The following is a 15,017-nucleotide window of genomic DNA, read 5'->3' as shown; positions in this document are numbered from 1 at the left end:
CAAATGCGCTTGATACACCTACCAACACCATCAGGTGCACCTTTTCCATGACCTCGCTTAGTAAAATGCCAATTAATAGTTGTAACGCAAAACTCTTTACTTAATAATGTAGCAAGTTAAAAAAAACATAGACTTGTTGCGGAGTTAAGGGACCATCGCTTAAAATGTGCAAAATTTATCTACAGGAAATATGTCTACAGGAAAGAAAATTGTAAATATATTAAAGATGGCGTGTTACATATTGAAGTTAGAATAAAAACAATTTAGATTTTGTAATCAGTTACTTAATATGCATAGAAGCTTAGGTCTAGTTTATTTTTAAAGAGTCTACTTACTAACATACACGCAGTACAGGAAAGACTCATCAAACATGACCAAAATCCTGTGTAACTCCTTAAATAAATATTCTTCATCGATACCAAAATCGTTTATCAGAGTTACGAAGAAATGAATACTGGAGAAGACAGTAATGCCAATACGATAAAAAAATAAATATCGGATGGGTTCCAAATTTTTAAAACATTGTCTATTTTACGTGTCTACAGAAGAAGACTATAAATATCAGAACAAATGTTTATATGTTTTTATTCGTAATTTAGGAACGATGATTTTTTAAAGAACACATATTTAAATTATTGCTTAGTTTCCAAATGTTTCTTTAATTCAAATAAGATACTAATCGATCCTTAAATATTTTTAAATCACTGTCAAACTGAAGGACGTCTTATCCGAACAGTCCACAGAAGGGGACATTTTCGCTCTAAAGAGATCCTTAAATTAATATTTTAGTTATTAGATCTGAAAAACTTTAGAAATCAAATCGTTCAAAGTTTTGCCTTGAATTTAAAAAATGCCTGCACGATAAAATAATTAATATCTATAGTTTATGTAGCCTGAACACTTTTTTTAACGTTTTTGTGTTTGACCCACATATAAAGTTTCATCTGGAATCACACTATTTACTAAAAACAGCCGCATCAAAATCCGTTGCGTAGTTTTAAAGATCTAAGCATACAGCCAGCGGGAAGCGACTTTGTTTTATACTGTGTAGTGATAAAAAACTTAAATAAAAGATAAATATCAAACAAAGTCACATCAAACACTGTAGTTAAAACAGATATAATTGTGTTTGCTCGCAAACGAAAAAAAAAACCGACTTCAATTACATCGACGTAATACAACGTAGATCGACGAAAAAATAGTCAAGTAACTACGCGTTATCAAAGATTACTCAAAAAGTAGTTATCAGATCTCAATGGAATTTATATGTGACCACATGACAAACATCAGCTTTCGATTAAATTAAAAATTATTAAAATCGGTACACCCAGTAAAAAGTTATTGCGGATTTTCAAGAAGTTCCCTCGATTTCTCTGGAATCCCATCATCAGATCCTGGTTTCCTTATCATGGTACTAAACTAGGGATATCTCCTTTCCAACAAAAAAAGAATTATCAAAATCGGTACACCCAGTAAAAAGTTATTGCGGATTTTCAAGAGTTTCCTTCGATTTCTCTGGGATCCCATTATCAGATCCCGGTTTCCTTATCATGGTACTAAGCTTGGAATATTTTCTTTCTAACAAAAAAAGAATTATCAAAATCGGTACATCCAGTTGAAAGTTATGCAGTATAATACAACGTAGGTCGACGAAAAAAGCGTCAAGTAAAAACGCATTATTAGATATAACTCGAAAAGTAGTTGTTAGATCTCAAATAAATTTAAATGGGACCAATTGGCACACACCACCTTTCGATTAAAAAAAATTTGTCGAAATCGGTCCACACGGTCAAAAGTTCTGATGTAACATACATAAAAAAAATACAGTCGAATTGAGAACCTCCTCCTTTTTTGGAAGTCGGTTAAAAAGTATAAATGAAATTAAATGAAAACGTTTATTTCGTCAAGCAATAAAATAAAAATTTATATCATAACATTGGGTACATTACAAACTTAGTTAATATTCCCAATGTTATGTGCAACCTTAACTTTGTCAAAATAATCAAAATGTTAAGTTACTTTAAATTTCTAATATCTCTGTAGTCATTACCTTTCTATTATGTCCTCGGCTTTATTAAATATTACAATAAATAAGATAAACTAATGTCCCTAGGGACCTACTCTCTACCGCTCTCGGCTTACACTAGGTCCTAGTGTAGGCCGAGAAAAAAAAACCGGAGGAAAAAACTCTCGGTACTCTTTAAAAAATTTAAAGACATATAAAAGACAAAAAATAACAGTATGCCATGAAATGGTCAGGACAAACACGAGACTGCCAATCGTGTGTGCCAAAACCACCATATGTAACCTGCTCACAATATTTTAACTATATCTATTTACAGATTGATATAATGTTAGGTATTACGATAGGTCGATAGGAATGATTTACGATAACTTCACATTTCAAGGTTGTCAAGTGCGAGTGACGGTCGTTTTTTATGTGATATAATAACAGAATGGCCGCTAAAGTTCCGCTTTTAAAATTAAATAATGGAAAAACAATTCCACAGCTCGGCTTGGGAACATGGAAAGTAAGTTTTTAAGTGCCATTTACTTTATATTACGGATGGATCCGAAACTTGTAAAATTGGTGAAGGTGGAACATTATACTTAGGATCCTTATCGACACTAGGTCGGCCTTCAGACATGACTAAATGAAAACTTCAGTAATGACAAACACCAGTTCAATTTAAGGTTGATTAATTACAGTAATCTTAGTTCAAAATCAAAATATTATGTAATCACGATAATTATAACCAATAACAGTAATAACTGTGACTCAGATGTGACTCCCGCTACGCGGTGTACGTGTTTATAGCGATCTGTTCCCACCTCTCGCCTGACTCACGGATAGCAGCGGAAATGGCGTATCGCTGCACGTGCGTACGTTTGTAAACAACATTGTTCCTTTGCGCCGACATATACTATAACTCTAAGGTGATATTTAGGAAGGGTTTTTTAATTATTAATTTTTATTTATTGATTATTAATGTTCTGAATTTCATTCCTAAAAGAAAAAAAAATTACATCCTTCCAATCTACATTAAACTACAATTAAAAAAAAAACTGTTATTTTAACAGCCTTCAATAAAAGGAGTATGCTCTCAATTCAACTGTATATTATTGTTAATGTGTGTTACCTCATAACTTTTTATTTTATTACTGTGTGTACCGATTTTGATGAATTTTTTTAATCAATAAGTGGTGCGTGTGGTCCCACTTATATTTGATCGAAATTCGACAACTAATTGTAAGTTGTCCCTAATATTGAATATTTTACTATACTTGACGATGTAGATTGTTATCGTTTTTTAAAAAGATTTTTTTTAAAAGATCACAACAAAGTCCGATCGAGTGATCCGATCGATATACCAAGATCTCTTACGGTGGCAGTAAGGCAGACTAATACCGTTAAATAAGATAGTAGGTAGTGTTGAGCTATCAACCCTTGCAATCAAACTTAGACTACCAATAATTATGACCTGTGATTTGCTTGGGTTAACGTTAAGTCGTAGCGTCTGCTCCACTCAGAAATGTTAGCTAAATCTCTGTTGATTAAATCAATTGTACTATGAAAATCTTGAAGCGTTCTGTGACGATAAATTTGGACATCGTCTGCATACATATGGTAGAGACAAAAAATTGATTGAGTAATCGAATTGATGAAGATTTTGAAGAGCAATGGACCTAGACCACAGCCTTGAGGTACCCCGACTTGAACATCATAGCATCAAAATGTGGCATCATCATAGCGTATATGCTGTCGTCGCCCCTTGAGGAAGCTCAGAAACCAGCCTGTCACCGATTGAGAGATGTTAAAAACGAGCAAGACATTCAATAGAATGTCGTGATCAATACAGTTGAACGCGTTACTAAAATCCAAAAGTATCAAAACAGTGAGTTGTTTACTGTCCATAGCCAGTCGGATGTTGTCGGTAACTTTGACTAGAGCTGAAACCGTACTATGACTAGAACGGAATCCAGACTGAAGAGGATTTAGGAGGGAATGTTTGTAGAGGAAACTATTTAATTGTTGGAAAATTAACTCTTCTAGGATTTTTGAGAGGAAAGGAAGAATAGAAATCGGTCAGAAATCGGATACAGGTAGCATTAGTTTTTTTTAGGAATCGGGATAATATGTGCATCTTTCCAGGTTTTGGGAAACTTACTACATGTGAAAGAGTAATTAAGGATGTGTAACAAAATCGGAATAATTATATCTGGGATAGGGATGATCATATTAAGGCTTAAGCAGTCTGCTCTGACGGCATTCGAAGCCACAGACAGTGCAACTCTTCTAACATCGCTTTCGGTGACAGAGGAGAAAGTAAACGAACGAAATGTTAGAAGTTGGTAGTGATGAAAGATAATTTAAAGTTTGATGTTTATCAACATCATTGAGTATCGTAGTAAAGAAGAAATGCTCATAAGCATGCTGCTATTAAGCTCAATGTCAATAGTTAAAGAGTTTTTACGAGAAGATTTACCAACTCCTAGTGTTTCGAGAAATTTCCATGTTCTAGCAATGTGGATGGATGTGGCGACGTTGAGCATCTCTACATAATTTATTGCAGCGGTTACGGATTTTTTTTATATGTATTTATCGCAGTTACGGTCAGTTTTATATTTATACTTGACTTTGTTTTTATCAGCAATTAAAGTTTTAAGCTCCTCAGACAGCCAGGGAGCCGGATGGTGCTTTAATCTCACAGGCCTCATAGGTGTATGTGTGTCATATAGCTGGATTATTCGCATATTAAACAGCTCCACCTTTTTATCATAGAGTCAGCATCTTATCAGTCTGTTTGACGAGCATCGTAACAAATATGGTCTTTATCAATTCCGCCAAAATTACGTTGCAGAAGAATTTTTGATTTGAATTTGGTGGGACGAATTTTGTATGAGAGAAAGATCAAGTCATGATAAGAAAATATATCAGCGGAATGCTGCCTATATTTGAAAACTGAATCTGGTGATGACACTATAATAAGGTCAAGAAGCGAGGGGGTACAGCCAGGAGAATGGTGTGTAGCTGATAGGGGCAGAATATGCAAATTACATGATTCTGTTATCTTTAACAGTTTTTTACTGTTTGTGTCGCCTTTCAGTGAGCAGGTGTTAAAATCTCCCATTATAACCACGTGGCTGTAGCTATGAACGAGGTTTGCTAAGATATCTTCAAAATTTGTGAATTAGTTAAAAAGAGATGAAGGGTTGTAGAACACACCCAGAAGTAATTTAGAGTTAGAAAGAATTACTACTATTTTAATTACTTCAATAAGTAAATGCTCGGCCGTATCGGGTTGAGTAGGTTGACTAGACGAACTTATGATGGTGAAAGGAATGTGGGTAACGTAATTGAAGTCGGTTTTTTTGTTTGCGAGCATTTCCTATCAACTCAAAAATAAGCTATATATATTAGAAATGTATGTTAGAAAGGAGATATTTTAAGTATGGTACCATAATAAGGAAACCAGAGTCTTTTGATGGGATCCCAGACACATCGAGGGAAACCCTCAAAATCCGCATAACTTTTTACTGGGTGTACCGATTTTGATGATATTGAATTTAATCGAAAGCCGATGTTTGTCTGTCCGTCATGTGGTCGCGTTTAAATTTCATCGCGATTTGATAACAACTTTTGGAGTAATCTTAGATAATGCGTATTTACTTGACTATTTTTTCGTCACCTACGTTGTATTACTTGTCGATGTAATTGAAGTCGGTTTTTTTTCGTTTGCCAGCATACACAATTATGTTAGTTTGTAATGGATACACTCAAAAACTACCCAACTGATTTTGAAAATTCTATTACCAGTAGAACGCTTTATTATTGCTGAATGACATAGTCTCAATCTTAACTGGAGAAAAAGTAACAATCAAAAACGATTGCTCCACGCAAATGATATCGTGGTGAAGAGTTGCTTGCCCATTTATTTATTCTTTTTTGCACGTACCAACCTCGTGATTAAACGGTCTGATTTAAAAATTCTTAGAGCAAAAAGCATGGTTACTTTGTGTACAGAGCAATTTACATTTTGGACAACAGCAGTTGAAAAACAGTTGAACCTCAGTTCAACTGTCAGTTCAGCCATTCAGGGAGACGTAGAGTGAGTTTTGAGAGATTGTATAAACAAGCTAAAGAGTATAAAGTTTATTGAAAAAGGGTACAGCAGGTCTTGTTCAATATTTGGAACAGCCCGATTGAGGAAGTACGGGTTAGGGTTGGCAACGTGTTTGAAATGCTCCTAACCGGCGTACATAGGCTACTTTTTGTCTACTTTATAGGGTATTTTTTTTTTTGAAAATTGCTTTATTATCCAAAAATTAAAATAATTAGGGTTATTTAGGAAGCTAAAAAAACATTTCGACTTCGTCACAATTCACATCTTAGACTCTATTGCCCTTTGTTTTAATTATTTCCATTGTCTTGAAAAATTTGATAAATGAAAATTGTCTCTTGAATTTTGTTATTTTATAGCAATATTGGAATCCCATATTTTGAATGTAAACTGTTCTAAATTATTAAACAGTATCTGAAGAGTTACCTGAAGAGCTACCTGCGGAGCTACCTGAAGAGCTACCTGAAGAGCTACCTGAAGAGCTACCTGTAGAACTATCTGCAAAGCTAGCTGAAGAGCCACCTAAAAAGCTAGCTGAAGAGCCACCTAAAAAGCTAGCTGAAGAGCCACCTAAAAAGCTAGCTGAAAAGCTACTTGAAGAGCCAGCTGAAGAGCCAGCTGAAGAACCCGCTCCAGATCCAGCGACAGCTGAAATTATACCAAATGAAGAGACTATTATAGAAATTGCTCTCAATAACAAAACCCTCGGAATAGAAATACTCGGTGGCAGCGATACGTTTATTAAAGTATGTTCATAACACCCACGTACAATGAAGAATGTTATTTTATTCATTTTAATTGTACAATAGTTAGATTCTTAGTAAAGTTTGAAACAAATTTAAATTTTATTACTAACTTAAAATAATATACGTTAAGGCCATGTTTCACTGGTTTTTTAAGATAGTTTTATACCATCTCACGCAAATCTAGGAAATAAAGAATCTAATTACGGTTTTATAATAAAGAAATTTAAGTAACATAAATTTTATTGGTCACAAGCATTATTTTTTTATTTTTTTATTAATTTTAGGGACTTTTGTTCTACATGGACACGCCAGTCCCACTGTAACTTATACAAAATAATCGCAGCAAGCAAAAAAAAAATTAAGACAAACAAGGGATAATTTATAAAAATCAAAAATCATTCTAGCAGATTCTGATAAGGGATCCGACATAAAATAAAATAGAACAATATTCAACAACAATATCTTAAATCAATCTATTAAATTACAAAGCTATATATATATAAAAAAAAAAAATGAACTTGTGATGTCACCAATCGGATGCCCACTCAGTAGCGTCGAGACATCATTGCCCCAGCACAGATTTTCAATGAGCGCCGTTTAGAACTTCTTCTCTATATACTCGTAAACTATTAGCTGCCCGGACAGACTTCGTTCTGTGAATAGTTAATAGTAACAATTAAAATTGTCCACGCAGTTATTGTTGTTGTTTTATTTTTTTAATTTTTATTTTATTAAATTCTTCCGTGGGCCTTAAGGAATATACAAAAGAATCATCACATCCACACACACAGTCTACTACTGGACATAGGCCTCCACAAGTTCACGCCAAAAATGGCGTGAACTCATGTGTTTTGCCCATAGTCACCACGCTGGGCAGGCTGGTTGGTGACCGCAGGGCTGGCTTTGTCACACCGAAGACGCTGCTGCCCGTCTTCGGGCTGTGTATTTCAAAGCCAGCAGTTGGATGGTTATCCTGCCATCGGTCGGCTTTTTAAGTTTCAAGGTAGTAGTGGAACTGTGTTATCCCTTAGTCGCCTCTTACGACACCCATGTGAAGAGAGGGGGTGGCTATATTCTTTGATGCCGTAACCAAACAGCATATATACAAAATAATAAATTAGCCAAATTGGTCGAGCCATTCTCGCATTATGATGCGCTTAGCAACATTCATTTTTAACCGACTTCCAAAAAAGGAGGAGGTTCTCAATTCGACTGTATTTTTTAATTTTTTTTATGTATGTTACATCAGAACTTTTGACCGGGTGGACCGATTTCGACAAAAAATTTTTTTAATCGAAAGGTGGTGTGTGTCAATTGGTCCCATTTAAATTTATTTGCGATCTGACAACTACTTTTCGAGTTATATCTAATAATGCGTTTTTACTTGACGCTTTTCTCGTCGACCTACGTTGTATTATACCGCATAACTTTCTACTGGATTTACCGATTTTGATAATTCTTTTTTTGTTAGAAAGGGAATATCCCTAGTTTGGTACCATGATAAGGAAACCAGGATCTGATGATGGGATCCCAGAGAAATCGAGGAAAACTCTCGAAAATCCACAATAACTTTTTACTGGGTTTACCGATTTTGATAATTTTTAATTTAATCGAAAGCTGATGTTTATCATGTGGTCACATATAAATTTTATCGAGATTTGATAACTACTTTTTGAGTAATCTTTGATAACGCGTAGTTACTTGACTATTTTTGATGTAATTGAAGTCGTTTTTTTTCGTTTGCGAGCAAACATAATTATTATTTATATAGATAGAGAAAAGTGTACGAAATGTCATACTCCTCCGTCCACGCAATTTTCGTAAAAAGGGGTACAAAGTTTTTGCTTCACGTTTTAATATAGAGAGATTCTGACCTTTAAGCACTGATTCAAAGTTATAACATTACTTGTATGATTTTTATTTATAAATTAATATTTCAATTTTTGAAAATTTTGTTTTTATACAAACCTCGACCTAAATATAATGAACAACGAAAAAAAAAAATACAATCTGGTGTAGAAATTTTGGCGACTGAATTTAATTCAAATAAAAGGTCAGGTGTAACGGTGCGTGTGCCGTGTCAGCGGCGCATAAACACCGACGGTCGCGTTCGATTCTCGCTCGGAGTGGATATTTGTAATTATGCAAATATTTATTTCCGGTCTGGTTGTTAGTCCTCGTGGGTCTCCCCACTGTGCCTCATAGAGCACGTTTAGCTGTCTGTCCCGGTCTCCCGGAAATAAATTTATTTAATTCCAGTCAAGACCCAACGAAGTAACCCAAGCAGTGAAGGATGCGATCGACATCGGCTACAGACACATTGACTGTGCATTTGTGTATGGTAATGAAAAGGAAGTTGGGAAGGCCATCACTCAGAAAATTGCGGATGGAACTGTTAAGAGGTTTGATAACAATAAGTACTCTAAACTGAACTTAATCAGCCTAAAACTGTAAATGTTGCGTTTTGTCTCTATACTGGACAAAAGACTTCTGTTTTATTACAAAGATGGCAAACAAGCCAGCCTGATGGTAAGCTGTTACCTTACCCTATAGACGCCTGCAACACCAAAAGCATTGCAAGCGCGTTGCTTTCCTCTGGGCTCGTTTATTTCAGTCTATCGCGGCCCACTTATGGACATTGCCTTCCAAAGCCCCAAATGTACCAGTTCTCCGTAATCCTCATACAGCTACCGGCTACCAGGCCATTTTACGTAGGTCATCATTCCAGCGACCGGAGGACATCGCTGTGTTTATCAATACGCGGTCGCCACTCACTGACACGTCGTTGTCTAAATATATAAAAATGAATGTCTTTCTGTGTGTCTTTTATTGAATCGTAAAGTGTGCATTTGATCATGTCATGATCTTCAGCAAAGTGTTTTGCGTGAACCCACAAAAATTTCTGAGTTGGTTAACGACCAAAAAAATAAATAAATAAAGCGTTGCAACACGCCCAGGGTACGGCTAGTTAATAATAAATTAACTATTAAATATGTCTGATCAGAGACGACCTGTTCATCACCTCCAAGCTCTGGAACACCTTCCATCGCCCGGACCTGGTGCGTGGTGCTCTGAAGCAGACCCTGAAGAACCTTAACCTCCAATATCTGGATTTGTACCTCATTCACTGTCCTCAGGCTTACAAGGTATCGTAATGTATTTTTTATATCGCTATTGTGACAAGCAAACGTACATCCCATTTGATGGTAAGCAGTTACCGTAGCCTATAGACGTCTGTACCAGCACCTCCCCAGAAACTCTGGCCACCATATTCACTACAGGAACACAGCACTACTTGAGAGCAATGTTGTTAGTTGTGCTCTTTTGTAAGGTTGAGGTAAATCCCTAGTGTGTTTACGGCAATGAAGAATATAGCCACCCCCTCTCTTCCCGTGGGTATCATAAGAGGCGACTAAGGGATAACACAGTTCCACTACCACCTTGGAACTTAAAAAGCCGACCGATGGCGGAATTACCATCCAACTACTGGCAACACAGGCCGTAGACGGGCAGCAGCGTCTTCGGTGCGACAAAGCCAGCCCTTCGGTCACCAACCCACCTGCCCAGCGAGGTGACTATGGGTAACACACATGAGTTCACACCATTTTTGGGGTGAACTTGTGGAGGCCTATGTCCAGCAGTGGACTTTGATAGGCTGAAATGATGACATCCCTAGTTGGGATAGTCAAAATTTTGAGTAAGGTGCACTGCGTATATAGTATAAGTATATACCTAGTGTTTATGGCAAAATGTCGAAGCAAGAAACTAGATTTTATCAACCCCGCTACACAATTGCGGGTTGGCGGATATATTTCCTACTACGAGCAACGATCGCTATCAGCCATATAGATAACAACCTCGACCGGCGGTTTAACGTGCACTCCGAGGCACGGTGAGTCTCCCCACAAGGACAAACATCGAAACCAGAAAAAAATATTTCTACAAATACAAATTTCCATCCCAAACGGCAATCGAACCCGCGAATTTTCGGTATTTTAGGTGATTACTCGCACTACTACAGCAAAACGGTTGTGAAAAACTATCATTTTTATAAATATGGTTACGTATTAAAACTGGTTTATGTGAATGTTTACAGGAAGACGGTTCAATCTTCCCCGAAAATGAGTCAGGCAAGATCATATTCTCCGATGTGGACTATGTTGACACTTGGAAAGCCATGGAGCCCTTAGTGGGTGAGGGTCTGGTCAAAAGTCTGGGTATTTCCAACTTCAACTCGAAGCAGGTGAAGAGGTTATTGGAACACGCTACCGTGAAGCCCGTTGTGAACCAGGTAAGTTTTTGGTAGTTTGGTAGTAGTAGTGTTATTATGAGCCAAAAGTGACTTTATGAGCCAGAAGTGATTTTATGAGCTAACAATATTTGTGTGAGCCAGCGGTTTTATTATGAGTCAGTATAGTTTTTGCCAGAAGTAATGTTATGAGTCATAAGTGTTTGTATGAGCCAACAGTGTTCGTATGAGTTTCCAGTTTTTTTCTTAGCCAGAAGTGTTCTTATGAGCGAGTATCATTTTTATGAGCCAGTATTGTTGTTATTAGCCAAATTTTTTATTACAAGCCAGAAGTGATGTTATGAGTACCTAAATAGTGTTGTTTTGAGCCAATATTATTCTCATGAGCCGGATTTCGGCATAAAAACTAAATATAATTTTTGTACGAAATTTTGTGAGAATTTACAAAGGAAAATTATAAGATAACATTTTATTTTATAATTTTTTCTAAAATATCATGTTTTGGTAACTATTTATTAAAGTTTTTATTGTACATCACAAATACATTAATTCCAGAACTTAAAATTGTTATAAATTAGAATAGAATAGAATATACTTTATTGCACACCACTCGGAAAAAAAATAAAAAAATTATATAAAACAGTTATTTACACATAGAGATAGTAATGTATAAGGGCAGTCTTATCGCTTAGTAGCGATCTCTTCCAGACAACCTTTAGATATAGGATAAAATGAATTGAAAAGGTAGCAGCGCAATTATCTGTATAATCTGTAAATTCAACATTATGCATGCAAACATGATGCATTTTCGTGTTATGTGTATAATGGGCGGACTTATGGCTAATTAGCCATTTCTTCCAGAAAACCCAGTTATTTATGTATTATTATTATAAAACATTAAATTATACTATATGTATAGAATCGTATTAGTCGAAGTTAGTAACTTCAGCCTGTACGGCCCACAGCTGGGCATAGGCCTCTTTCGCCCATGTAGGAGAAGAATCAGAGCTTAATCCACCACGCTGCCACAATGCGGGTTAGTTGATATGTATTATGTGTAACGATCGCTATCAGTTGTATATGCTAACAATCGGGACCGACGGCTTAACGTGCTCTGCGAGGCACGGCGGGGAGACCCACAAGAACTGCACAAACACTTAGACCACGGCAAACATCTGTATGGCCTATACAAATATTTGATAAGTGCGGGGTTTATCGACCTGCAACCGCCAGCGCAACAGCCACAAACCAGTGCTGTGACAGATGCGCCAAGACGTCGTAAAGTTAAAGTTAGTGCTATTTAATAAATATATGTTTCCAGGTGGAGTGCCACCCCTACCTAACCCAGGTCCGCCTGAAAGAGTTCTGCGAGTCCCACGGCATCCTAATCACAGCTTACTCCCCACTCGGCTCTCCGGACAGACCCTGGGCTCAACCCGGAGACCCACATCTCTTGGATGACCCCAAGCTGAAGGCTATCGCGGATAAGATTGGCAAAACTGTCGCTCAGGTGCTCATAAGGTATATCACTGAATATGGAAAATTCTCACCTTGAGAGGTCTTTTACACTTTTTTAATATTTCATGCATTTATATTTTTCAGATATCAAATCGACCGCGGCAACATCGTGATACCAAAATCAGTCGCCAAATCCCGCATTGCGTCCAATTTTGATGTTTTTGATTTCAAATTGTCCGCTGAGGATATCAAGCTTATCAATTCGTTCAACTGCAATGAACGCTTCATGCCGATGAAAACGTGAGTACATCAATCTACTTGACACGTGCATGGTAACACTTATCGTCTGCTTGTCTACTTAACATGACCATTTTGTATTTAAGATTGACGTATTTATCCAACACACGACATTCCCGTTTTTGCAATATTTTATTAATAGGGGACATAATTCCCCTCCTATTAGTGCATGCAGTAGCGTCATCTTATAAAGCCTATACTTTCATTTTATTATATATTTTTTCATTTGATTTCAGATCTCTCGGCCACAAGTATCATCCGTTTGAAAATGACGAGTTTTAGATTTCATCACCGTCATCATCATCATTCCAGCCTATTGCAGTCCACTGCTGGACATAGGCCTCCGCAAGTTCGCGTCAAAAATGCGGGAACTCATGTGTGTTGCACATAGTCACCACGCTGGGTTTTAGATTTAATGAATATAAATTATTTTCAAGGTATTACGTGTGGTATTAAATGTTTAAATGCACGATAAGAGGTACCAATTGTACGACAATCCCACTTCTTCACATTATCTTGTATCAGCATTCAATATCTGACTACCTCAGTGACGTAGCGAGTTTAACTCGCGCCCGGGGCACAATACCTTTTTAGCGCTTTCCCATTCGAAAACCATGTAATATGACCAGTAATTTTTTGTTTTGCGGTCCATTTGGCGCCACTTTGTGACTAACGTCCGGGGCATGATGATCCCCCCTTGCCCTCCTGCCCTCGCTACGGCACTGGACTACCTTCGTCAAAATCGAGGAGATAGTCGACGAAAATATTTGATTTTTAAAGTAGCCGAACTTAATATAAGTTTTTCGCGCCGATTTCTTTGCTATTAGGGTCTTTCATCATTACATAGTATAAAACAAAGTCGCTTCTCGCGGCCTGTATGCTTAGATCTTTAAAACTACGCAACGGATTTTGATGTGGTTATCTTTAGTAAATAGAGTGATTCCAGAGGAAGATTTATATGCATAATATACTAGAAGAACACTGATAGTTTTTGCAACTGTGCGAAGTCGGGGCGGGTCGCTAGTTATACAATAAAATATAATTTATCATTTAACCAAAAAGGCCGGAAAACGTTAAATTATCATCAAACAGAGAAAATAATCAAACTTCGATTGTTAAAATATAATCAAAACAAAAAATTTAAATTTGGAAATAAACACGCACACAACTTAAATACACACAAACACACCTTTTTTGACACAGACGTTCACACCTGCACGTCGTACATTGTGTTGTATGATTCTGGAATACATGGAGTGAGTGAGGAGTCACAGAGGCCAGTTTCTCACGAAACGATTTAACTTGAGTTTATGCATTTGGTAATTGTAAGTCAATTTGTGATGATCATTTGTGAGTTATTAAATTACTTTTTTCATTTATGAAACAATATGTTTATTGTTAATAAATAAAGCGCTGTGTATATTTAATTTGTTTTATTAATAACTGATAATTATGTAAAGTTAAAAACTGAAAATCGATTTTTTTTCAAGTAGGGGTCACAGATTCGATACTCGCTCGAGAATCGAATGTACTTATACAAATATTTCTCTTCGGGTTGTTGATATCTTGTGGGTCTCCCCAATGTGCCTCGGAGAACACGTAAAACCGTCGGTCCTGGTTGTTATTATAAATATCTGATAGCGATCGTTATTCATAATATGGAATATATCCGCAAAATCCGTGCCGTGTGGTGGGCCGAGTAGAATAGCACCACCTCCTTTCTTCCCGCGGGGGTCGTAAAAGGCGACCGAGGGATACCTGGCCCAAAATCATCAGGGTCATGAAGAAGGAAAACTTCATTTGAAACCCGGAATGGGGTATCCATGGTGGCATAGCTCAAAATGCGAAAGACTCCTGCAGCCGAACTGGCTCCACACTTATCAACTCGTCGTTCCTGTGGGCCTAGCTAGTGAGGTCGAGAGGGTGGCGCAGAGCTTAGGCAACTCTGCGTTTTCCTGAAGAGTGACCTAGGCGACAGTGTCTGTCTGACACTGTCTAAATCGTCTGCAATAGACGAACTAAGGCCATCGATCCGCAAAACCTACAGTGAAGTAGTGAGGTGGGTAGTGTTAAAAAACTTTAAAAAAAAAACAAAAAACAGGCTAAAATTGGTCCAGCCGTTCACGAGTTTTTTTGAACGCTTGG

The 15,017-nt window shown here is 36.9% G+C and overlaps 1 protein-coding gene across 1 annotated transcript; it reads left to right on the top strand.

Annotated features, from left to right (window-relative positions):
• The first annotated feature begins 2,404 nt into the window (after positions 1–2,404).
• LOC123667027 (aldo-keto reductase family 1 member B1-like) lies at positions 2,405–13,248 on the top strand. Its single transcript, XM_045601036.1, has 7 exons — positions 2,405–2,531; positions 9,128–9,270; positions 9,873–10,014; positions 10,965–11,159; positions 12,439–12,638; positions 12,720–12,875; positions 13,109–13,248. The coding sequence occupies exons 1-7, from the start codon at positions 2,457–2,459 to the stop codon at positions 13,152–13,154; spliced, it is 957 nt and encodes a 318-aa protein (XP_045456992.1). The 5' UTR covers positions 2,405–2,456; the 3' UTR covers positions 13,155–13,248.
• The last annotated feature ends 1,769 nt before the right edge of the window (positions 13,249–15,017 follow it).

Source organism: Melitaea cinxia, chromosome 27, assembly GCF_905220565.1.
Source record: "Melitaea cinxia chromosome 27, ilMelCinx1.1, whole genome shotgun sequence".
NCBI lineage: Eukaryota > Metazoa > Arthropoda > Insecta > Lepidoptera > Nymphalidae > Melitaea > Melitaea cinxia.
This window is presented reverse-complemented; position numbering and strand designations above follow the sequence as displayed.